General features: G+C 53.4%; 1 protein-coding gene across 2 annotated transcripts; it reads right to left on the bottom strand.

The window, feature by feature from the left end:
- Positions 1-1,041: 1,041 nt before the first annotated feature.
- Positions 1,042-24,677, bottom strand: KATNB1 (katanin regulatory subunit B1). 2 transcript variants are annotated; one of them, XM_027857957.1, is made up of 20 exons: positions 24,612-24,677; positions 22,322-22,641; positions 18,798-18,928; positions 17,076-17,193; positions 10,289-10,389; positions 9,735-9,776; positions 8,071-8,154; positions 7,495-7,610; positions 6,753-6,824; positions 6,365-6,515; positions 5,423-5,610; positions 5,105-5,235; positions 4,870-4,920; positions 4,663-4,739; positions 4,385-4,504; positions 3,946-4,095; positions 3,473-3,549; positions 3,302-3,376; positions 2,067-2,183; positions 1,042-1,690 (listed from the first exon to the last, which is right to left on the bottom strand). In XM_027857957.1, the coding sequence occupies exons 2-20, from the start codon at positions 22,359-22,361 to the stop codon at positions 1,558-1,560; spliced, it is 1,974 nt and encodes a 657-aa protein (XP_027713758.1). In that variant the 5' UTR covers positions 22,362-22,641; positions 24,612-24,677; the 3' UTR covers positions 1,042-1,557. The 2 variants fall into 2 exon arrangements, with proteins under 2 accessions (XP_027713758.1, XP_027713759.1); XM_027857958.1 differs by lacking the exons at positions 22,322-22,641; positions 24,612-24,677 and adding an exon at positions 17,674-17,770 and having other exon boundaries at positions 18,798-18,848.
- Positions 24,678-24,968: the final 291 nt, after the last annotated feature.

The following is a 24,968-nucleotide window of genomic DNA, read 5'->3' as shown; positions in this document are numbered from 1 at the left end:
CCAGTGGCTGCTGAGGACGGCCTCCAGGGCTCCCCCATCCTTTCCTCCCCTTCTCTCCAGCCTTGTCCAACAGTTCTATGGATTCTCCATTTGTTCCTAAAACAGCTTGAGCTGTGGGGTGGGACCAACCTTAAAGTCTTCTTTGAGGGTGAACGGTCACCATGAGAACAGCTGTCCCTCCCAAAAGCCTGGGACTGACATACCAGGGAGGGGAATGGGATTTTGCCCCCTCCCCCTCCCCCAACCCTGCTGCCCCTTAAGGGCCCAGGGTGAGGCTGAAGGCCCAGGGTGGACTTCTCAGCCAGACTAGAACTCCCAAACCCTGCATTACAGTTGGGCCCACTGGGCCAAGCCCAGCCCAAGAACTCTGGCCTATGCCCACTATTTAAGCAAGAAGGCCACTGTGAGTTGGAGAACTCTCCTTTGCCTTGACTCCAGCTCCAGGTCACATGGGGCCCAGATGGTTGGCACTCTGCTGAGCTTCTCCGGGTCTGCTTTGGCAGTGCCCAGTACCAGATTACCTTTTCCAAGGGGAAGCTCTAATTTATCTCCCCCCAGGTTCATCCAAAGTGGATGTTTATAATATACAAGGGGTTCTGAGCATTAGTGAAGTTTTAAAAGCTATTAAGCTGAAGGCTGCACTGGGACTTTTGAGACACCCAGTGGGGCGTGCGTGTGTGCGCGCGTGCACACGCACACACACACACACACACGAATGAACAGCTGGGCCACCTCCTTGGGCCAGGACGGCCTCGGCCTCCCTCTGGTGGTCAGAGGGCAGTCCTGCACTGACTCGTCTCAGAGGCCCCTGGCGGCCAGTTCTGCCTGGGGGGCCGTCTAGGCTTCACACCAAGCTCCATGCCAATGCTCCGGGAGGACCCCAGATCTCCTATTGCTGACCTCCAGCCCAGGGGTCAGCCGTGGCAGACACCAGGATCAGCTTGGTTCTGTGCCTGCCTGCCCCCTCTCCCCCCTCGGGAGGACCACTCCCTCCCCAAAGGAGACCAGGGAAGAGTCACAAATTTGATAAAATGCACCTCCTCCATGCCAGCCTCCAGATCGCCCCCAGAAGAAGCGATAAGGGGCCAAGTTGGACAGTGGTTTATTGGAGAACAAAGTCATCAGCGGGAGCCCCGTGGTGGCCTGGGCTCCTCCCTCTCCAGGGGATGCGCAGAGCTGTGACCCCGGGCAGCCACGCGCCTGCCTGCACACTGGGTGGTCCCTGGGGCGAGGTCCGAGTCTCTCAGGACAAAGTCCACACGGGTCCCAACCTGACAGACACGGCTGGGCCCCAAAGTGGGTCCAGGATGGGGAGAATGAAAAGGCGACGGGCAGGGGAGCCGGGCTCTGGGCCACGCTGCAGCCAGGGAGCTGCAGGCAGATAAAACCACAGAGCCCGGGGGTGGGAGAGGAGGAAGAGGGGGTGAGGGGCAGGAGGGGGAGTCCTCTGGCTGAGTCCCGGCCCAGTCCTGTCCTCCCTGTGTGGAGGTCCCGGGCACAGGCTGAGCAAGGCCCCGGGCAGAGGCTGTGAGTGCGTGCACGGGGCGAGCTGGTCACTCAGTCCAAAGGGGCCATGAGCAGGTGCAGCTCCCGGAAGGCACTGCCGTGGCGGCCGCTGAGGCCGGACTTGTTCTTGATGAGGTGGCTGATGGTCTTCAGCTGCTTGTAGCACAGCCTGCACTTGTGGAGTCTGGGGACAGAGGGAGCCGGGTGTGAGGAGGCCCAAGCCCCGGCCTTCGTCACCCCCACCTCTGCATCCCTGGAAGGAGGCAGCAGGGGGACGAGCTCTGGGCCTCAAATGCAGGGCTCCTGATCTCCAGCCACCGGGTGCTTTTCCACTGATACCAGGGTGGCCCCCTGGGCAGGCAGGGTGAGAGCCTGGGGCTGGGCAGAGTCGGCTCCCCCAAAGATTATTACTGGTCAGCCTTTAAGCTCCTCCTCCTGGGCCTGGCCCAGGCCTCTCCCTCATCCTCCTGGCCCTGCCAGGCGTCCCTTCTTCCCTGCCCAGGCACCAGCCTGTCTCCTTCCTCCCAGGGCAGACCCAGGCACTGGGGGGGCTGCCTCACCTCTCCTCTCGGCTGATGTCTACCCCCACAGAGGGCGGGGCAGCCAGGATATCTGTGATCAGGGGCAGGAACCTCTGCAGGATCAGCTTTAAGGAGGTGCATCCCGTCTGCACGTAGCTGGAGAGACATGGGCAAGGTGGTCAGAGGACTGGAGCCCAGCTGGGCCCCCAAGGAAATTCACCTCAATTGGACCCACTCACTTGGTCCAGGCCTAGGCATCACCTGTGCTGAGGCTTTCTTTCAATCATAACATGAGAGACTTGGGGCCACAGAGGACTGACCTCCTGGTCCCAGGGTACTTGGGCAGGGGGGCAGGAAGAGGGAGAAGGTCTGAAGCTGTGGGCCAAGCCAGCTTTTCTAGCTCATGGCTGACAGCTCTCAAACAGCCCCTCAGTTTTACACAATAGGGGTAACAGGCATCTTAACCTTATTTCAGGGCCGATCGGTGGCACAGCGGATAGTGCTGGGCCCGAAGTCAGGAAGACCTGAATTCAAATCCAGCCTCAGACACTTCCTAGTTGTGTGACCCAGGGCAAGTCACTTAACCTCGTTTGCCTCAGTTTCCTCATCTGTCAAATGAGCTGGAGAAGGAAATGACAAAACCACTCCAGTGTCTTTGCCAAGAAAACCCCAAATGGGGTCACGAAGAGTTGGACACAACTGAAACGACTGAACACCCACCACCTTATTTCAATTATGGGCAGGGTAGCAGTGAATGTGCCTCAAGCAGGGGCTGTAGGCAAATGAAGCCAACTGTGGCTGAGGAAGGCCTCCTCCCAGGCAGGGAGGCTCAGCCCCAGGCCTCTGCCACCACATTGTCAGGCCCCGTGGCCAGGCCTCAGCTCCAGCCTGGCTCTCACGAAGTCTCTAAAGTGAGAGGCACAGTGGCTGGAGCTGCCAAGCCTGCAGTCAGGAAGACCCAGGTTCAAATCCTGCCTCTGGCTCTGTATCAGTGCTCTAGGCAGAGAAGGTGCTGGCCTGCCCTGGCGGAGGGAACTTCCTCACCCAGGAGCTCCTTACATTAAGGAAATTCCAGGTCCAGCGCCTGTCCTAGGAAAAGAGGGAGGGTCAGCCAGAGGCTGTCAGGGAAAGGTCAGGGGGCTGCGGGGTCACAATGCTGGTAATGTGTCTACGAGGGGGGGACTGTGTGCATGTGTGTAGACATGTATGCGTGTGCATATTTACACGTGTGCACGTGTGTGCGCCTGGAGGCATGGGAGCCACGCAGCGTTCACCTTTCATACTTGCTCTGAAGCAGCTTCTCAATCTGGGGGAGGACAGTGGTACAAAGGTCCAGTTTCCAAAGCGACCTGCGGGACGAGAGGAGAGCGGCCACTCCGAGGGCCTGCCCGGAGGAGCCCCTCATCTGGCCCCTGCCCACCCTGGACCAGGCCCCAGACACTCACGCTTTCTGATTCACTATGTTGAGGAGGTCAACCACCACGGACAGGTCGTTTATGGCCACGGCCGAGTCCACAGACGTCTGGGGAGACGGAGGCAGGGCCTGGCGTCAGGAGCGGCCCCCATCTCTGCCCTCCCCCCCTGCAGCGGCGCTCCAGAGCACGAGTGCGAGAGCTGGCCCAGCTGCTGTGCCCCTAAAGCAAGGACCCTGGTGAAGCTGGGGACCCCCCCCAGAACCGGGATTTTCAATGCACAGTGGACAAGTACAAAGGGACCAAAAGACAGTGAAAAGAAGCAGGTTTTTCCAGCCAAGCCCCTGGCTGCCCCCAATCTACATGTGGATGCTGGAGTCATCTTGTCTCCGGCAGCCCAGGCCTCCCCCCACCATGGCGCCTGCTCCTCTTTCTGGTCTGGGCCCGGTCAGGACCAGAGGCTCAGGGGAACAGCCCAAGGATGGGGCGGGGGTGCTGCTTCTTGCCTTGATGTCCCCTGTGGCCCAGACAGCCCGCACCGTATCCAGGTTTTTGTGACGGCTGGTCAGGACCACACACATGGTATCGTGGCCCTTTCGGATCTGGGACATGGCATCTTCATCAACCATCTCTGACTGGTTGGGCATCTTCACAGCCTGGGCACAGAGGCAAAAGGCTGGGTTGTTGTGCTGTGAGGGGCTGCCAATGAAGGCCTCATGGCAGACCCACTGGCCCGGGGCTGCTGTCTCTCCCTCCCCTCTGTGCTCTAGAACCCCCAGCCCCAGCAGATATGTAAGGCTGCACAGCAGGCCACACTAGGCCTGGGACAGGAGACAAAGAGGACCTGTCCAATGCAAAGTGAACGTGGTCCCAAGTGACTACTGCCACCTCCCAGCCCTGACACCACAGCCTCCCACCCGTTGGGCTTACACCCATTTTCCTTACAGGTAGGAAGTCAGAGGCTTTGAGCCCAATGGGCTCATTTCTGGCAGCAGGAATGACAGCAGGCTCAGCTTTGGGCATTGGGGTGGAGGTGGCAACGGGAACCCTGGGCACAAAGTCAGACTAGAGGGAGAAGGAGGAAGTGTTGGGACAGGTCCTGACAGCAGCCACCCCCTGCCCCTGCTCCAGGCCCAAGAAGAGTTTGACCTCTCTGCTCCCCCCAACCCCCACTGCCCAAGCCACCACCCAGCACCCTCAGGGTCATGAGGCCCCAGACATACGTTTCCTCTGTTTGGCATCGGGAGTTGAATGTCCATGGCCTGGCTGGGTTTGGATGCCTCCTTTGCTATGGCCATGTCTGAGGAAAAGGATAAAGATTCACTGGGTCAGATCCTGGCTCTCAGAGTATGAGAGTGCATAGGGGGGTCAGGTCAGGGGTCCATGGGTCCTGGGGGCCATGCCCTGCTGCCCTCTCCCATCTGACTTACCATCCTCTGGAGGGGCGGGGAATGGTTCACTCCTCTGGGGCGGAGTCCGACCTGCCAAGGTAAAGGGATGGAGGAGGCTGATGTGCACAGCATGAGGTGATGGGGCCGCCCCGTCCCAGCATGGCCACCCCGGGCTGCTTCAAGTGTGGCCTCACTACGCTAGCTTTTCTGGGCCTCTTTCTTCATCTGTCCCTCCAGCTCTGATCCTCTGCCCCCTCTGTGGCCCGGGACTCACTGATGCTGTTCTTGGGCTGGAAGATCTCCTTGTAGTCCTCGGCGTTCTGGATCTCGGCCCTGGACTCACGCTCGTCACGGTCGTCCTCACTGCTGGGGCTTCGCCTCTCACTCTCAGAGTTATGCTTCACCCTGATGTGCCCGGGCCGTGTGGGGGTGAGAAGCACCCATCGAGAGAATGGATGGAAGGAGAGAAGAGGGGAAAGGGAAGTCATCCGGTAAGGTCAACGGCCAGGCTTCAGGCCTCTGCACCTGGTCAAGCCTCTGCATCAGGGTGAATCCTCCCTCTGCGCCGCCAGCCCTGGGCTCCCTGGCTCACCTCTGGGGCTTGCTGCAGGCCGTGGCTGGCCTCTCGTAGCCTCGGCGGATGGAGGAACCGGTGGGTGTGGGCTGAGCCACAGGTCTGCTGTCCTGTACTGGGTCGTGCACAACAGTCCCAGACCTCGTGACCCGGTTCAGATCCACCACATACGAGGAAACATTGCTCTGGGCAAAGGAGACGCCGATCTAGGCTCAAAGAAACCAGAATGTTAGCAGCGGGAGGCCCCGGGGAGACCGTCCAGTCCAAGCCCTTCACCCTCACCGTGCAGTGGAGACGACACCCACCCTGGCCTCGGGCGGAGAGGGGGCAGGCCTCTCCTGGCTCCCAGGGCGCTGACAGTCACCTCAGGCTCTGTCACTGACCCTTAGATCCACCTCGATGGCATTTCCAAACTTTCCAAGTTAGCAATCATGCTTGGAACCCACACTATCAACAGCCTCATGAAAACGTGCTCCGAATCACAGACAAGTGGAGAGCTCCAAAATAAAGCCTGCCGAGGCTCTGTTCACCCCCACACGCTGGCAAAGCTGGCCCTTGAGGGCTCGGGAAAGCAGTTTGGAAGGCTCCTCCATTTATACTCTCATCATGACACTGTACAAACGTGACTGAAAGCCTTCAGACCGCTGATCAGTGTTGCAATGGAGGCCCCTGAAGGAGCAGAGATGTCTGGACACAGAAAACACAGGAGCTTGTACTGCTCGACTTGCAGATTTGCTACAAGGGCTTTTTTTCCCCCATCAAGGGGTAGGTAGGAAGGAGAAAAAATAGATTTCTGTGAATTTTTTAAAAATTACATTTAGTCTTTAAAAAACAAATATAAGGAGGGGGAGGGCTGAAGCCGACGACGTCCAAAGATGGCAGCCATCAGTCAGATTCCATTGCTGGGCCGAGGGGCAGTGGGAGGGGCCCCAGAGAGGCCGGCCCGCAGGCTGCGCTCACCAGCTGATTGTTGCACGTGGTGAGGTCGGCCACCTTGCCCCAGTTCACCAGGACCACGTCGAAGCAGCGCTCAGGCTCCCAGCCGTACACTCGAAGGGAGTCTTGGCACCCGCTGTACAAGCAGCAGCCGTCGGGGTTGAAGAGGATACTCCTGCGAAGGGATTCCCCAGGAGCCTTCAGGAACCCCCCGCCACCCGAGGAAAGTCCTGGCCTGGCCACAGGTCACTCCGAGAAGATGCTCAGAAGCCCGGGTGGTTTTAGAACAAGCTCTGCTGTGGTCGGCCAGAGGCCCGAGTGTCCATCTTACCAGACCCAGGCCATGGGCACAGAGGGGACTAAAGCTACTGTGAGGATGATGGAGGGGCAGGCTGAGGGCACACCCATGTACCTGACAGGCCCAGGCTCCCCTTCAATGCAGCTGACCACCTGGAACTTCTCCAGATCCCAGAAGCGGATTGTCCTGCAAGGGGAAAGGACCCCAAGGAAGTAAGTAGGCCTATCCCTTCCTCCTCACGCCTACGTGGTGGTCCCCTGTCTCCTAAAGAACTCCTAAGGGGGAGCAAATCATGAAGACCCAGACTCTCCCAGAATATCTGTCCAGTGACATGACCAGAAATACCAGAATACGGGCTCAGGACCCAGTCACACTTCGAGAGATAGGAGATTTCTTCCTCCTGGCTGGCTGAACAAGTGGAGGAAGGAATGTGAAAGCATTTATTAAGGGCTCACAAGATGCAAATGGACATGAGGAGTACGGGGGACAGAACACAGAAAAGCCAGAAGGCAGGAAGTGAGATTGGTCAATCTTCTCCAGCACAGCCAAGTCCTGCTTAAAGGCCTAGCTGACAGCCACATTGGACCTGGGCTGGCCAGATGCTCTTTCGTTCGGACCGCTCTAGACAACAAACACCCAGAAATGCTTTGACCTCGGGGGGACGTCCCTGCTTTCCTGCTCCAGAGCACGCCCTGAATTCTCAGTAAAGGAGGTCCAAAAGGCTTTAGAGGCTGCGCTTCCCAAGGCTGGGCTGAATGAGGACCACTAAGGAGAACTTGGGCCTGTTCACACGTGGCCCCCAGCCGTGGCCCCAGCACAGTACTTGGTGGCTCGGCCCTCCCCTTCCTCTGCTTACCTGTCAGAGCTGCCAGAAGCCAGGAGGTACTCATTTGGGTGAAACTCTACCACGTTGACAGGCCCTGTGTGTCCCAGGAACTCAGACATCATCTTCCCAGCAGTCAGATCCCAAAGCTGGGGAAGTGAGAGAGCCAGGCCTGAGCACAGAGCTCACCAGTGGAGTTTTCAGCTACTTTCTCATTGTTTTTTTTTTTTTTTTTTTGGTGAGGCAATTGGGGTTAAGTGACTTGCCCAAGGTCACACAGCTAGTAAGTGTTAAGTGTCTGAGGCCAGATTTGAATTCAGGTCCTCCTGACTTTAAGGCTGGAGCTCTATCCACTGTGCCATCTAGCTGCCCCTACTTTCTCATTGTTTCCAGGCTGGGATGAGGCCCGAGTGCAGAACACGTAATCTGTCCCACAGAAACACTGGGTTCTGCCAGTCTAGCCTGGCTGCTTTATTCCCTCCCAACCTCCATTTCTGACAGACACAGGACACCCAGGCGCCACTGGGCATGGGTCCCAATACTGATCCCATGCAGGAAGGAAGACGCAGCCTCCCAGAGGGCCAAGACCCAGCCTGGCCAGGACTCTACCTTCACGCTGTGGTCATCTGCAGCAGACGCTAACCATTTCCCATCGGGGCTAAACCGAAGACATCTGACAGCCTGAGTATGTCCCTGAAAGACAAGTGGCACATAGCTCAGCCATTCCTACAGAATACGCCAGGCCTGCCCATTCACGGGATCAGCCAAGGATGACCACCCTCAGCAGTAGCCAAACGTGGGATCCTCATTTCCTATTTGTTTTCCATATCTGAGATGTCGGGAAGACAGAAATGATAAGATCTGGCAAGTGAGCGGTTATGTGGGCTGAAGGAAGTCAAGGATGATGCTGAGGTTACTCATCTAGGAGATCAGCAAACTGGCAAGACGGCCGTGCCTTTGGTAGAAATTAGGGGAGTCTGAACAAGGTGGGTTGGCAGAGGGCTAATGAGTTCCACTTTGGCCAGGTTTGGGATGTTGCTGGGACATATGGGTGGAAGAGTCCACTCTTGGACTCTGCAGGTGGTGATGCAGGACTGAAGCTCTGGAAGGCTGCTGGGACGTGGACAGACCCCTCTGTGAGTCATCTGTGAGTCACTGAGATGATAGTGAAAGTTACCAAGTCAGAGTGCAGAGGGCAAAGAGAAGGAGCCTGGGGGCAGTAGGACAGAGGATGAGCCAGGAAAGAAGCTGCACTAGGAAAGGTCAGACGTATAGGAAAAGAACCAGGGGACAAGAGAGAGGAGAAAATAACCAGGAGAGGGCAGTTAGCAGGGTCAGATGCAGCAGAAGTCAACAACAATGAGGACTGAGAAAAGGTTGAGTCACTCAGAAATCATTGGTAACTCCGGAAACCCCAGTAGTCAGCAGCCGCTCCAGAAGGCTGAAGAGTGAGAGGAGGGAGAGGCGGTGAGGACAGACAGCTTTACCTTGGAGTCTGAGAAATATGGGATGAAGGCTTGAGGGGGTGGGAGGGTCCAGTGAAAGGTTTCTAAGGATGGCAGAACCTGGGAATGACTGAAGGCAGGAGAGGAACCAGCAGAGTCAGAGAGGCTGGCGCTTAGAGAAGGGGGAGGCATGAAAGGCGGGCAGGCCATCTACCAGAGAAGCCAGCACAGGGAGAGATCAAGGGCATGTGCAGAGGGACTGGCCTGGGCGAGGAGAAGGTACCTCATTATCAGAGGGGGGGAAGGAAGAAGGAAGAGGAGAAGGCTCCGATTTCTCTGGAGAGAGACAAGGTTCTCAGCTGGGAGTGGGAGCAGATGGAAGTGGGAGAGGCTTGAAGAGAGAAAGCAGAGCCTGAAACAGCCTCTCTGGGGAGTGAGCCTGGGGATCAAGGTGAGAGGAATAAAAAGACCGCTGAACTGGGGGAGGGCCCTGGCGAAGCACAGAACAGATCACCTGCCCTCAGCCAGCCATGATGTGGCTTCCTCCAGCTCTGCTCAGCACATGTGAATGGGAGAGGAGGAAGCAGATGCTGAGAATCACCCAGGCCTGGGTCTGGCGAGGGATGAGCACAGGCAGGACAAGGGGGGACATCTGAGAACAGAGTAAGTGTGGGAAGGGAGGAAGGAAAGCCAGGGAAAGGGTAGCGGCCAAAGAAAGCCTTGAGGACCACCTCGGGCCTGGATGCCACTTCTGCCCGCTCTCCTCCTTTTGTGCCCCAAACACAGCACAATTCTCTCTCTGCTGTATCATCAGTGACGACCGCTTACCTTATACCGGAATACACAGCCTTTTCTCCGTATGTCCCAGAGCTGTGGAGAAGAGAACCAGAGGAGAGGAGGTCAGCAGGGCAGGGAGGTAAAGGCCGCACCAGCACTGTGGGTGGCTCACGAAGACTGGCAGTAACAACACCTGGAAGGGGACTGAGTTTGCCTCCTAGCTCGGACACAGATTCTGAAGTCAGGGCCTCCCTTGCCCCTACACAATCAGCATCCAGAGAGACAACTGTCTGGACCGTGTGCCCCCCACCCCACTTTGGGCTGAAGTTCAGACTAGGTGGATTCAGCTAATAGCTGCACTCTCCCATTTCACTTTCTGCATGCAGGCAGTGGGCACCCCAGGACAGGCCCTGGCCACTTAGTCCTATAAATCAGGGAGATGCCACACCGAGTATGGCCCAGAAATGGCACAACAGTCCCTCACCAGGGAAGCACGCCTCCTTCGCCATCTCCCCAACACTGAGTGAGTCACACAAAAGTGTGCTCAGTCAGTCCCTGCAGTGCTTGGGGACCGTCACGAGGGCCACACATTGGAGTGGCCTTACCTTAATGTTTGTATCCTGAGAACCAGAGGCCACAAACTCCCCATAGGGATGGAAGTCCAGGCTGCAGATGTTGGCTTTATGTCCCATTAAGGTACGAAGAACTGCCAAGGGAGAAGACAAGAGAATCGGGATGTGAGCTTTGCTGTTGTTGTCCGACACAAGGGTGGCCACTTCTGCCATGACCTAAGTCCCTGACAAATAAAAGGCACACCAGGAAAACCAGAGTGTGCAGGCTGGCCCTGCCACCGAGGTCTCCGGGGAACGCTCGCTCATCGTGCTCACCCGTCACACGTGCCCACTGCGGTAAAAAGGATCCTTTCCGAGGCTTATGTTTTTCAGGGTTAAAGTTCCTATTCAAAGCTTTGGGGGAAGAGAGGGGTCAGAATCCTTGCGACTCTCAGCCAGGAGGGCTCCTTTCAAAGGTTCCACTTCCCTGATTACTCTAAGGGAAGTAACTAATCCCCTAGAGAATTTTTTTTTACAACTTTAAGGAAACTTTATTCTGTTTTAAGCATATGATAAATGAGCCTATGCACCCCTGACAAGTCAGGCGACAGTAATTTTATTAAATCCTTGACACTCTGGATTCTTTCTACAGCCTTTAATCTTCTTAACTGTGTTTTTCTCTTTTTAGAATTAACATTCAGCTTTCTGAAGGAAAACCAGTCTGCCTCTGATGCTAGGCACAGCGAGAGCCTGTACGACCTCAGATTTTCTTCTCTTCCCTTCATGTCACACTTTGGTTGAGCCATCAGTCAAGTCTTATCATATTGCTGTCTCACTATATGCTGTGCTGGCATATAATAAACCACAGTTTTCTGAAAGGTGTCGCAGCCCCTTTAACCAACAAGCTGCTGCCCTGTCCCCGGGGATCCTCTGACCTCAGGCAGGAAGGAGTGCTTTCAGAATCCTTCATCACCTGATAAGGAGTGGCCAGCGCCCATCTCTGTGTGGGAGGGTTTCCTGAGGGATCTGTTCATTCTCTAAGACTGCAGCCAGATCAGAGAGCCTTCCTTCAGGTGGGGGAGGGATGACCTGGCATGTCAGCATCCTTCTTTCCTCCTGGTTGCTGTTTTTACCCTTCATTCTCCCTCAAGGCCCGGTCACAGCAGGAGGGCCACTCCACTGCAAGTTAGGGGGGGCTCGCTGGAACGCCTGATCCAGTCCTGGGTTTCCGTGAGCCATCTCAGTCTCCATGGCTTCCATGGCAGTTGTAGGCTTGAGGACATGGGGAATCTCTGCCACCTTCGGCCTTCTCTGCCTCGAGGAGGAGAAGGTCTGCCTGGTAAGTGAAGCATGAGAACTGTGGCCTAAGAAAGCACTGCTCTGGGGATAATGAATTCAAGTTGAACACGTTTATACAACTTCCAATGAATCTCTTCTGCCTTGGTTTTCCAAGTATCTGCTGGAACCCTCTGACTTCACACCCAGAGGGAAGCTCCAGAGATCCATCAGCTTCTGCAGAACCAGTGCATCTGCTTGTGGTTTGGGTGGTCTGGGGGGGGGGCGAATGGGCTAGGCCCAGCTCTGAAAGGAACTGGGGGTCTCACTGAGGAAAAGGGACCACTCATTTCACTATTCCAGGTCCTGGTCCCCATTCTCCCCTCCCCCTCACTGATAGTGCATTCGCTCTGAGGTTATGTCCCAATTCTCCTGTCTACACCTTGTATGTACACAAGTGTTTGCCGGGCTGTCTCCCCCCATTAGGACGTCAGTTTCTTGAGGCAGAGTCTGAATTTTTGCCTTTCTTTGTACCCCCCAGCGCCTGGCATAGTGCCGGGCACACAGAAAGCCTTGAGTAAACGACTGTTTAACTGACTTGCTAACTTGCCCACAGGTTTCCAAGGAATTTGTTCCCACAGCACAGAATGTGTGTGTCCGCAGTGAATGTGGTCCTGGGGGGACCAGGATGGGAGCAGAATCCAAGTGGCTCATTTATTCCTAGCTCCACTTGCTCAAAACAAATTGTTTTTATTAAAATCCTCTTTTTAAAGCCTTTTTAGGGCATTTTCATATGCATTATCTACTCTGATTCTCATCACAACCTTTTGATACCTCACAGAAGGTAGAAGCAGAGAGGTTGTTTTACCCATTTCGTGGATGAAGAGGTTGAGACTAAGACAGACAAGGCCAACCAAGGAGTCAGGAAGAAGCGGAGCGTGAAGGCAGGCCTCTTCTTTTTTTTTTTTTAATTAATAAATTTATTTATTTTTAGTTTTCAACATTTACTTCCACAAGATTTTGAGTTCCAAATTTTCTCCCTATCTCGTCCCTCCCTCCACCCCAAGACGGCATGCATTCTGAATACCCCCTCCCCTGGTCTGCTTTCCTTGCTATCTCTCCCCCCCTTCCCCTTCTATTTTCCTGTAGGGCAGGATGGATTTATGCACCCCATTTCCTGTATTTCTTATTTCCCAGTTGCATGTGAAAATATATTTTTTTAAATGTGTTTTTAAAACTTTGGGTTCCAAATTTTCTCCCTTCCTCCCTCCCCACCCACCCTCATTGAAGGGCAAGCAACTCAATATAGGTTATACATGTGCAGTTATGCAAAACACTTCCATAGTAGACATGCTGTGAAAAACTAACTCTATTTCCCTTAATCCTATCCTGCCCACCCATTTATTCTATTCTTCCTTTTGACCCTGTCCCTCCTCAGAAGTATTTGCTTCTAATTACTCCCTTTCCCAATCTGCCCTCCTCTCTATCATCCCCCTACTCTCTCGTCCCCTTCCCCCCCTATTTTTCTGTAGGGTAAGACAGATTTCCATACCCAATTGAGCATGTGTTATTCCCTCCTTAAGTCAAATCCTATGAGAATAAGATTCACTCATTCCCTCTCACCTTCCCCCGTTTCCCCTCCACTGTAAGAGCCTTTCCTTTTCTGTTTTTTTTTTTTTTGTGAGATAATTTACTCTGTTCTACCTCTCCCTTTCTCCTTCTCCTAATATAATCTTCTCACCCCTTAATTTTATTCTCCAGATATGACCCCTTCATCTTCAATTCACCCTGTGCCCTCTATCTATCTACCTATCTATCTATCTATCTATCTATACATACATATAATTTTTTTCCCTCCAACTACCCTAATACTGACAAAGGTCTCATGAGTTACAAATATCATCTTTCCATGCAGGAATGTAAACAGTTCAGCCTTAATAAGTCTCTTATGATTTCTCTTTCCTATTTACCTCTTCATGTTCCACTTGAGTCTTGTATTTGAAAGTCAAATTTTCTATTCAGCTCTGGTCTTTTCATCAAGAATGCTGGAAAGTCCTCTATTTCACTGAATGACCATTTTTTCCCCTGAAGGATTATACTCAGTTTTGCTGGGTAGGTGATTCTTGGTTGTAATACTATCTCCTTTGCCCTCTGGAATATTATATTCCATACTCTGCAGTCCTTTAATGTAGAAGCTGCTAAATCTTGTGTTATCCTGATTGTGTTTCCACAATATTTGAATTGTTTCTTTCTAGCTGCTTGCAATATTTTCTCCTTGACCTGGGAACTCTGGAATTTGGCTATAATATTCCCAGGAGTTTTCCTTTGGGGATCTCTTTCAGGAGGAGATTGGTGGATTCTTTCAATTTCTATTTTGCCTTCTGGTTCTAAAATATTAGGGCAGTTTTCCTTGATAGTTTCTTAAAAGATGATGTCTGTGCTCTTTTTTTAATCACTGCTTTCAGATAGTCCAATAATTTTTAAATTCTCTCTCCTGAATCTATTTTCCAGGTCAGTTGTTTTTTCAATGAGATATTTCACATTGTTTTCTAATTTTTCCTTCTTTTCGATTTCTTTTACAGTGTCTTGATTTCTCATAAAGTCACTAGCTTCCATTTGCTCCATTATAATTTTTAAGGAAGTATTTTCTTCAGTAATCTTTTGGACTTCCTTTTCCATTTGGCCAATTTGCTTTTTAGGGCATTCTTCTCCTCATTGGCTTTTTGGACCTCTTTTGCCATTTGTGTTAGGCTGTTTTTTAAGGTGTTATTTTCTTCAGCATTTTTTTGGGGTCTCCTTTAGCAAGCTGTTGACTTGTTTTTCACGATTTTCTTGCATCACTCTCATTTCTCTTCCCAGTTTTTCCTCTACTTCTCTTACTTGCTTCTCAAAATCCCTTTTGAGCTCTTCCAAGGCCTGGGACTGATTCATATTCTTCTTGGAGGCTTTGGATGTAGGAGCTTTGACTTCGTTGTCTTCTTCTGGTTGTATGTTTAGATCTTCTTTATCACCAAAGTAAGATAATATAGTCTGACTCGTTTTGCACTGCTTACTCATGATCCCGGCCAATTACTTGAGTTTTAAACTCTTTGTTAAGGTAAGAGTCTGCTTCCAATGTGGAGAATGTACTGTCCCAAGCTGAGGGGATTTGTACAGCTGTTTTCAGAGATAGTTCTAGGGACCTGTAAATTTTCAGTTCTTCCAAGGTGGTATGATAAAGGGCAAGTGTTTCCTCTCCACAGCCACTACAAGTTCCACCACGCCAGCGCGCCTCCTCAGAACTGTGACCCAGATCCAAGCACGGGCAGAGCAAGAGATTCCTGCCTCAGCACTGGCAAAAAGATCCCTGCAATCCCCCTCTGATCAGCCACTCAATTCCCCCTCAGTCTGTGGGCCGGAAGCTCAGGAAGCAGCCACTGCCCCAGAGGCCACGCTCAGGACTTGAGACTCAGACCTAGCTCCTTCTCTTATCGCAGTCACAGACTTTTCCCACTGACCTTCTAAGTTGTCTTTGGTGTTCATGGGTTGAGAGGTCTGGAAACCGTCACAGCTGCCCATGATTTAGTCCTCTGAGGCCTGCTCCAGGTTCGCTGCGGCCTGCGCCATGCTGCACTGCGCTCTTCTCCCAGCCCAGCGCAATATACCTTTCTAATCAACCATCCAGGTTGTCTTGGGCTGGAAATTTGTTTAGAGCCATTTTTTTTACAGGTATTTGGAGGGGTTTGGGGGAGAGTTCAAGCAAGTCACTGCTTTCACTCTACCATCTTGGCTCCGAAGAAGGCAGGCCTCTTCTCCCCAGGTGGTCTAGTTCTGGGGACAAGCCTAGCACCCCCACTCCCGCCCCCAGCTCCCTCTTTTTCCTTTATCTCCTCCCCATCCCCTGCCCCACCTCCAGGAGCCCCCTCAGTCCAGTGCAGGGCTCTGGCCTTGTGAATGTTACAGGCCTGTGCAGTTGGCGAAGGATGAGTGGGCACACAATGTTCCCCATCCCTCACGTCTCCAACGGGGCTCCATGTACCACATGTGCTCCTCTTTCTTAACAGGGCATCTCAGAAACTGGGCTTCCATCTCTGTGAGTTCAGAAGTTTGAGTAAGGAGATTCCAATGAGGGCCATGCGCCATCACTCCTGATGCAATGGCTCAGTGCAGAGCCGCCGGACCAGTTAGTTGGGATGCTGTACTTTACAATCACCATTTGTTCTTACCATCTGATGGGTGTTTCTCAAAAAGGGTTGGGAATGAAGCCTTCCAAGCACTTCTGTATTCTTGAGCAAGAGCAGGTTTTCCAAATGTAACACGACATGGTTAGCTGCTGTATGGCCTACAATCGCTGTTGCTGCCCCGGCAGAGATGGAAAAGGGCACTTGGACAAAGGCACGTGGGGCGGCTTTTGTGGTGGGCAGGGAGGCATGAGAGGAGGCGGACTGCTGGAAAGAAAGTTGTCTGAAGCCTCTGTCCCAGCTCCTTACCCAGAGGCCACTGGCCACTGGCTGGAAGCACATTTTGGTCAACATTCCACAGAAATGCTGATTAACTAGAGGCAAAGACAAGCCAACACCGAGTTTTGCCAAATTCTCCTTCCATGGGCAACAGCACTCTCAAGGCCCTCTCCCCTCCTTTTTTCCTGGGGGCTAAGCAAAGACCCATGTCCTTTCTGACTCAGGTCCAAATCCTTTAGAACAGACTACAGAGCATGTCCAGCATGCTGACCAGGCCCAAAGGCCATTATTAGCCATTAATTGTCACTAATAGCTTTTCCCACCACTTAGGGAACATTTGGTAATCACTGATGACACTTTCCATTTTCTCCCATGAGTCATCTCTCTCGTCTTTCCTTTCTTACTTCTCCCTCTCTTCCCCTTAATTCTCTTTGCACCTACTATGTGCACCACACTGGGCTCACAAGACAAGATCCCCACGGCACTCCCGTGTCCATAGGAGGGATAAGACGGGACATGAGGAACCACAGTACAGTGTAGGAGAGATCTGTGTCAGGACGGCATTGTGACTCAGGTACCAGAGGGCTGGGGACGAAGGGAGATTACCAAGGACCACGAAGAGGAAGTGGCATTTGGACTGGGCCATGGGCAGGGCTCAGGCAGCACAGATGGGACGGAGGGCTGTCCAGGCTGAGGGACAATATCATTAACGAGAGGAATAATAAGGAGAAGAATGACAACAGTGCCGTCACTACAGCAGCTCGCTAGGCCCTAGCACCGGCTGAGCCTGGCCCTCGCCTGCCTGCTGCTGAGAGCCGTCCGCATGCTATCTCTGGCCTAGGCGCACTAGGGCTTCCCGCCCATCTCGGGCTCCCTGGCCTCCATCGGGGGAATCTGACCATTCATTCTCCTTGCTGTGGCAGAGGGAGGCCAAGTCTGAAGATGGCGGGACACTCTGTCCTTAAGCCTACAAGCAATGGTGAATGAAATGCCTCAACCCTGACTGTTCCCACTAATCTTTCACAGATGACAGGATGGAAGGTTTCTGGGAGGTTTCTCTCCACTGCACCTTCAATGGGAACATAAAGACAAAAAAAGATGGAGAAAAAGCAAGAAACCAGACCTACTTTTGGCAGCTTCCAGGTCCCAAACGCGAATGGAGCCTGACTGGGATCCAGCCACAATGAGCTCCTCGGGGTTGTTGAGTCGAACGCTCTCCACGGGGGATGTGTGGCCAGTTAAGCTCTGTGGACAAAAGACAGCAGGCCTGAAGGAGCAGCACTTTCTGGAGAAGGGCCAGAGTTTGAAGCCCCAAGGCCTCTTTCCTAGTGGAAACACAAAAGCTGCACAGAAACAGTGTTAGACTGAGAATGAGGGACTCGAGTTCTAACTCTGGCTTTGTTGCTAACTTCTGGGGAGATTGCTTGTCTTTGCCTCAGTTTCCCCAACTCTAAAAAGGTGACAGTGTCATTTAGATGGTTGGATGCTGTTGCCCTTGCCTACCATTCTGCTCCTCCCATGTGACCCTTTGAGCCAAAATCAGCAAAGGCAGACACTGCCTTCTCCATGCTCCACTTGCACACACGCACGCGCGCACACGCCCCCACCCAAGACAACACTCAGAGCCCAAGTGAAGATTTCCAGCACACAGCATATGCCGAGAGCCAACACGCCTACGGAGGGGGATGAATGCTGCTGCAACATGCAGGTTCCCTTTGGTATTACCTGATCCCTGGGATGCTGCTATCATCCTAACTGCAGCGTCCAGCTCTGCCATGCTCCCCAGGGGCTCAGCTTAGCACAGAGAGATTGTGAGAAGGTCCTGCTTGGGAGATGAGGAGATTCTCACATAGGTCAGAGCAGGCGAGAGCCATTGCAGTTAAGACCCCAGGAGAGATCCAGGGGGCTGGGGCATGGACTGAGAAAGGCAGAGAGGTCCTAGCAGGGGCAGAGGTGGGCAGCCCTCTCTCGGTCCCCAGGCCTGTGCTGGCGGACAGGCACAATCACTGTCTCCTGCTACCCTGGCCTCACTCTCATCAGATTAGGAGATGAGGGATCAGAGCTGCCCCTGAAAACGGACCACGCAGCCTGCCCCTGCAGGGGCTCATCTGGAGAAGGATGCCTGTGCTTCCTGGGGGAGGGCTCTCGGCTAAGTCACCTGAAGGGCAAACATTGAGTAGCAGCCCCCTCCTCCTCCTCATCTGACTGGACTCGTGGACCCCAGGGTGGCTTAGTTCCCATTAAGAGTGTCATCTCCCAAGCAGGCCTGGCCCAAATGGAACCTGGCCGGGTCTGTCAGCTGAAAAATGGGTCTATTCTCCAGGATGAGAGAAGCTCCCACAGCAGCCACAACCTTCGCTCATCAGCCCCTCCCCAAACACAGACACTGCTCTGGCCCATTGGCTTCAGCTCATCTATTCCGCCCTCTACTCTTACTATATCTTTCTTAGGATCAGAGATTTGAGAGTGGGAAGGAACTTTGGAAGTCATTTGGCCCAACGCTATCCCTTTACAGATGAGGAAACTGAGGCCCTGAGAGGCTAATTGACTTTTCCAAGGTCACACAGGTTGTAAGGAGCAGAACCAGGATTCACATCCAGGTCCTCGGACTCAAATCCAGCACTCCTCCTCTATGCTGTGAGGCCTCAGGGGCTCTAGGTTCCATGGGCCCTGGTGGGTGGGCTATCAGGTTAGAGTGGGCATCTCTCCCAACCTCCTTGGAGTCACTTGGTAGAATAGTGTAAATGGATGTTTGGAAAAGATGACCCAGCACCTCAGGTCACGGCGGCGCCTGGTTCTCTGTCATCTCCTCCCAGACCCTGCCCACCCTCCACCCTGGCGCTTCTTACCATGATGCAATTGGGCTTGTTAACTGACCACAGGTTGACCCGACAATCATCTCCTCCTGTTGCTAAGAGCCGTCCTGAGCCTTTGCCCAACACCAGGGAAGACACATTGCTGGCATGGGCCACAATTTCCTCTATAAAAGGGAACGGAATGGAAGAGAGACACGCGGTCACTGGAAGCCCCGGCTGCTTGTACCCAGAGGGGTGAGGAGCTGGGTCCCCCCACCTCCCCACTGCCTGGCTTGTTGCCTGAGCCCTGGCAACTTCAGCCTCCGGGCTCCAACTGTGCAGCTTCCTTCTGTTACCTGGGACAACTCTTAGCCACAATTTGAGGGCTGGGAAGAAGGCTGAAATCCCCATCCTAGACAATAGCAGAGTGGCTACCATGAGGCTGTATGCGGTCTGCAGCCAAAACAGGGAGTACAAGGAGTCCAGAGGAGGAAGTGACCATCCGTAGCCCCTTTCTAGTCCACAAAGGACTCTCACATTCATCACCAGGGAAAGGGAATGGCGAATGGCTAGTGGCTAGTGGCTAGGGTGTGGTCTCGGAGTGAGGAAGACCTAGATTCAAATACAGTCTCTGACACTTACTGCCTATGTGACCTCAGGCAAGTTGCTGACCTCCCTGGGCCTCAGTTTCCTCCTCTGTAAAATAAAGGGGTTGGACTAGAGGGTCTCCAGGTGTAGACCAATGACCCTATCATTGATCGTCACAAAACTCCTACAAACTGGGCAGAGAAATTCTTATTATCTTTATTGTATCAGCCCCAGGTCAGCCTTTCAAGGCCCACAGATTCAGAATTGGAAAGGATCTCAGAGGCCTGAAAGTCCAACCCCTCATTCTACAGAAAAGGAAACTGAGGCCCAGGGAGTGAAATGCTCCAGCCCAGGCACATGAACGAGAAGCATCGGAGCCAACATCTGAGGCCACCTGGGCTGAAGCCCGAGCCGCCTCTAGAGGCGTGACCTAAGAGAGGGGATGCCTCTGGAGAGGTGGAGGGCATGGGAGACAGAGAAGCACACACTGTGTTCAGCTCCCTGAGCTGAGGAGGGGTAGGGCAGTAGGAGATGAGAGGCTGGGGTGGGCACCGGGCCGTCCCTGGCCTGCATCAGGCAGCTACACAGTCCTGCAGGGCCGGGCATGAAGCAGGGCACGAACCCAAGAAGAGGGATTCAGTCTTCATGTCTCGTGTCATGGGAGTGAGTGAGAGGAGAGGCCAAGCCCCCAGTGAGGCGGGGGCAAGATGGGCCTGACCCCTGGGGGCAGAGTCAGCGTGGCTGATCCAAGCTGTGCCAAGGATTTACTGCAGCAGTGACTGCTCTGGGCTTTCCTGTGTCCCATTGCACGGCTCCACCCTTTCCCAGGTGGCACAGTAATCAGGCGCCAAGTTTTCTGCCTTCACAACGGGGCTTGGGCATTGTGGGGGTGGTGGGGCGGCAGGGGTGCTCACTCTGCCCTGGAAATACGGTTGGACATTCAGGCACCCTGAGCTCTGAGGAGCCCCTGGGACAGAGGCACCCGAAGGGCCCATCAGCTGACGAGCCACAGTCCTCTACAACTGCTGCTGACAACTGTGGGCGTCTACAGGGCAGCCCGCATGTGTGAGGGCAATCCTTTCTCCTGAGGATCTCAAAGTACTTCTAATCCTGTGTTACCTGCTGCAGAATGGCCTCATCACATATGTAACTGCAAACTTCTTACTGAAAACAAACCTGAAGTCCAGGCGGCAGAGGGACCGTGGGCCAGGGTCACCGGCCCCCAAGGTCAGGGTTGATGGTGCTGGGCCTCTGCTCTGAGCAGGCCTTTGGCCGCAACCAGACTGGCTTTCTCCTTGGCCACGGGGCTCTCCCCAAGGCTTCCTCCCCTGTGAAGGCCCTTGGCCTCTGAGCTTTCCCACTGAGGACAGCACGCCGTTCTCTTCAGGGCTCTACTCTTTGAAGAGCGCTCTGGGTATATTTAAAGTAGCAGCCTCGCCACACGCTGTCGTCAGACTGGATAGCTGGACAATCTGTGTTTATCTCATTCTAGCAACATGCATTCTTTCTCCTCCCTGGTCTCGGCTGCTACGCTATTACTAAGTGATCTTGGGCAAGTCACTTCCCGTCCCTGGCCTCAGTGTTCCCTCCTGTAAAACGGAGCTGCTGGCTGGAGTTTTAGAGCCTCTTCTCCTGCTGCTGCTGAGCACACTTCCTGGAGGCCAAGGCAATGACTCTGCAGGAGTGGGGGAAGGGAAAGAGTGGCAAGTGCTGCACTAAGATTAGATGGTCATCAAGAAAAAGAGCATCTAGGCCCTGGAATGACCAACGGGGACAGAACTGAGCAGAAGAAGGCCTTCTGATCTGGGGGACCAAGAGCAAGAGGGACATAATCAATCAACAACCAAAACGATGGCTTAGGTGCTTGTTGAAAATAGCAGTGATATCATTCATCAGTGCCAAAAAGAGAAAACAGGCTGCAAGCCCAAAGTGAAGCAATGCCCGCCTGCTGCCATCTGCTGTACGCCAGCCACCGATCAGCCCCCAGCCCTAGGGGGTGAGGGGGCCCACCGTCCTGCGCAGAACAAGAATGTGCAAATCTCACCACATCTGCGGGGTGGCCACTGGTCACCAGGGAATGAGCTGACCTCTGACAGCATGGCCCTGGACCACATCTGACAAGCAAAGGTCAGGCAGAAGCTGTTTCCAGACCAGAGAAACTGCAAACCACAGCAACCCACACACAAGTGGGAAAAGAGGGAGCGCTAGGCTTAGATCACAGCTCCTGTCTTTGCCCCTGGTCCTTGAAGAATGAGAACCCAGGTCAGGGCCGTGGAGAAATTTCTCAGAAGCAGCTGCTTCATGACAGCCCCTGCCCCACCGAGAAGTCCCAAGCACCTCGGCCAGTTCTGACTGCGCAGGCATGGAGCCTTGTGGCCACACCGGACATGTGACTAGTACTGGAGGTGGCCAGGATCACTGACTTAGAGCTGGAAGGACCTTCGAGGTCAAGAGAAGAGTGAACTGCCTGAGCTCACACAGGCAGAAAGTAGTGTTCTGCCTTCGAATGTGGTCCTTAGCCTCAAACTCAACTCTCTCTCTTGCCACCATCCCAGCTCAGAAGAACACCAAGCAATAATACTCCAGGAGCCTGGCCATGGAGGAAAAAGAGGGCTCAGCTATGGGGGGGGGGGGGGGGGGCAATTGTCTGGCAGAATGATTCAGGGGGAAGCCAGATTTTGTCTTCCATCTCTAGTCAGTGACCTTTTGCACAGATGTCATCCTGATAAGACTCAGCTTAACCCAGGAAAGCAAACATTATTTTCTATTACAAAATTCCCCTCAAGGTTGCAGCAAACCACTGAGGGCCTGTTCTTTAGTTTACTATGTCCACTCCATCAGCCTAACTCAAAACCCTTGGGCCAATAAGAGGACATCAGGGGGCTAACATGACCAGTCCCCTCTGGAACACTCCATTCTCCAGGGGACAACAGGTGGCTAACAAGATTAACAAGCAGACAGCAGGAGAAAAAGAAAGGCAGGAGACTCACGTAGCTTCCACGCGGTCTTGGTAACAACAGGGGTTGCCATTTTTGCAGCCGTTCCTTTCAGTTGGTGTGCACCCCCAAACCAACCAGAAAGGATTGCAAAGGGAGCTCTCCACTTTCCCAGTGGGGTGGGGGAAGAACCCCCCCCAGACTCAAGTCTCAAGTTGGAGCGTAGTTTCGACACATCCAGGCAGAGAAGATTCCCTCTTCTACGGCCCTTTTTTAAGTCCGTTTTATAACATCAAAGCAAGCAGTCTGTGCCTGCCAGTATACATCCCAGACCACGGAGAATCAGTTTTGGTCCATTGTAGAGTTATGTTGATCTGAAAGGGAAAAAAAATCCATTTAATTTAACCTGACATAATATGAGCAGAGACATGAGCTCTTGATCTAAAGAAAAACAACAACCAGTATGGGTATCCAGTCCCCTTAATAAAAACTTTGGCTTTGGAAGTAATGAGGATATGCCAAGTGTTCTCAGTAGTGGCACCTAGAGAGTGAGTTTTCTTAAATATGATAATTTTGATCAGCAGCAGAAAAAGTGGATTCTTGAGAAGTCTTCAACATGACTATAAAGAGATAGCTACACAATGTTTGTTTCCTAATATGAAACAAATTCAGGGAAAGGCCTGATTTTTACAATGACAAAATCCAAATTACTAGAGGTACCACCCTACTCCTCCCTTGCAAATCAAGAAGGCTGACAAACCTATGCCTCAGAAAGACCTTTTGCAGGGGGTTGTTTCAAAGCAAGATACGATAGGAGCAAGGGGGGCAGAGGGAGCCCCTATCTCACAGGTCCCAGAGGAAACCATAATTTAATCCTAAAGAGAATATCTCTTTATAACAGAACTAAGGAAGTCCATTCCCCCAAATCATCTACTTTCCCTTTACTCTCCCCAGGGCAGCAGTAGGTTGACTTAGAACAGGGGGCTGAGAACCAGAAACTTGACACCTCAGTTGCAAAGTCTCTGGGGCAGTCTCACTATTCCTCCACCCTCCCTGAGCCACTGAGTTCCTTCAGTCTCCTTCCCCTCCTCCATGTTATTCACCCATTTGCCCTCCCTGCTTTATCTGCTCTGGGCCACTCCTAAGTTCTTTTCTTTTCTCTCAATCCCCACTACTTTTAAAGCTTGACTTTCACTTTGCTCTTACTCAGGCCTGGTTAAGTGCTTCCTTCCCCCAGTCCTCTTCCATTTGGCCTCCTTCCCTTCCTCCTCTCTACTTCTATTGTGTTGTGAGTCTCCCATCTTCTCATTTCTTCTTCCATTTCCCCTGTCTATCCCAATGTCTCCATTCTATCATCTCTTCATTCTGCCTCCTATCCTTTCTTCCACCACTATCCTCACCCTCCTGCCCCTACTCCACTGTCCCTTCTTTCTCTCTTCATTGTCACCTTTCTGTCCCTATTCATTCTGTCTACACATTGTCTTCATCCTTCTTTCCCTCTCCATTTTGCCTCCCATCTTCAGTCTTTTTTGTGTCTATCCACCCACTGTTCCCTCCATTCAGTCCCCCAATTATTCGCTTCCTTCTCTCTCCTCCATTCTGTCCTATCATGATCTCCACCCTTTCTTCAGTCTGCCTCCTCATTGTCCTCTTCCATTCTGCCTCCCCATCTCTCTGTCCCTCATCATTCTGTTCCAATATCTCCATCCTATCCCATTACTCCCATCCTTCTGTCCCCCAGTTGTCCCTCCTCCTTCTGCCCCCCATTCTGTCCCTCTTCCCTCTCCTCTTCTCCATTCCATCCCTCATTACCCCCATCCTTCTGTCCCTCTTCCTTCTCCGCTTCTCCATTCCATTCTGCCATTATCCCCATTCTTGTCCCCCAATTGTTCCTCTTCCTTCCGCCCCCCCATCTTTCTGTCTCCCATTCTCTCTTCCTTCTCCCCTTCTCCATTCCATTCCATTATCCCCATTCTTCTGTCCCCCAATTGTCCCTCTTCCTTCTGCCCCCCATCTTTCTGCTCCCCATTCTGTCCCTCTTCCTTCTCCCCTTCTCCATTCCATCCCCCATTCTCTCCATCCTTTGGTGCCCCTGGCCCCGCCCCCCTCAGGTCCCCCTCTTTATTCTTCCCCCCTCCCCCCCGCGCGCGCCGTTTCCGTTCCTCCCCGAGCCGGGGGTTGGTGGGAGCGGGGCCGGGGCCGGAGCCTGGGCCAGGCCGGGAAAGCCGCCTGCCCTCGGCCTCTCGCGGCGCCCCCGGCCCCGGCTCCACGGCTCAAGGAGGCACGGACCATGCCGCTCCCCGCCCCTACAGCCCCTCAGCCCCCAGCCCTCTCCCCCTCCTACACCTGCGGCGGCGGCAGTGGCGGCTGGTCGGATGGTGGCGGATCCGCTCCCACTGCGGCCCCCACCTGACTCCATCCTCCGACCTGATTGGCCGCTGCTTGACAACCGACCCTCACAACAAAACCTCTGGCCTCTGTCCCCGCCTACCTTCGCCCTCAGGCCAATCAGCCGCTGCGGGTGCCACGCCTCCAGGAAATCTTCACCAATCAAAATGGGCTCTGGCGCCTCTCTCCCTCATCACTGCCCCTCTTTCACTTATTTCGACTAATCACAATGAAAAGGTGTTCGAGGTCCTCCCCCCGGTCTATGGTGAGCCAATGTGCTCCTGCGATTTCTTAAGTCCCGCCTCTACCTCGG

This window comes from Vombatus ursinus, unplaced genomic scaffold (genome assembly GCF_900497805.2).
Source record: "Vombatus ursinus unplaced genomic scaffold, bare-nosed wombat genome assembly UNPS02012515.1, whole genome shotgun sequence".
NCBI classification, from domain to species: domain Eukaryota; kingdom Metazoa; phylum Chordata; class Mammalia; order Diprotodontia; family Vombatidae; genus Vombatus; species Vombatus ursinus.
The sequence above is the reverse complement of the archived record's forward strand: the minus strand, read 5'-3'. Positions and strand labels throughout refer to the sequence as shown.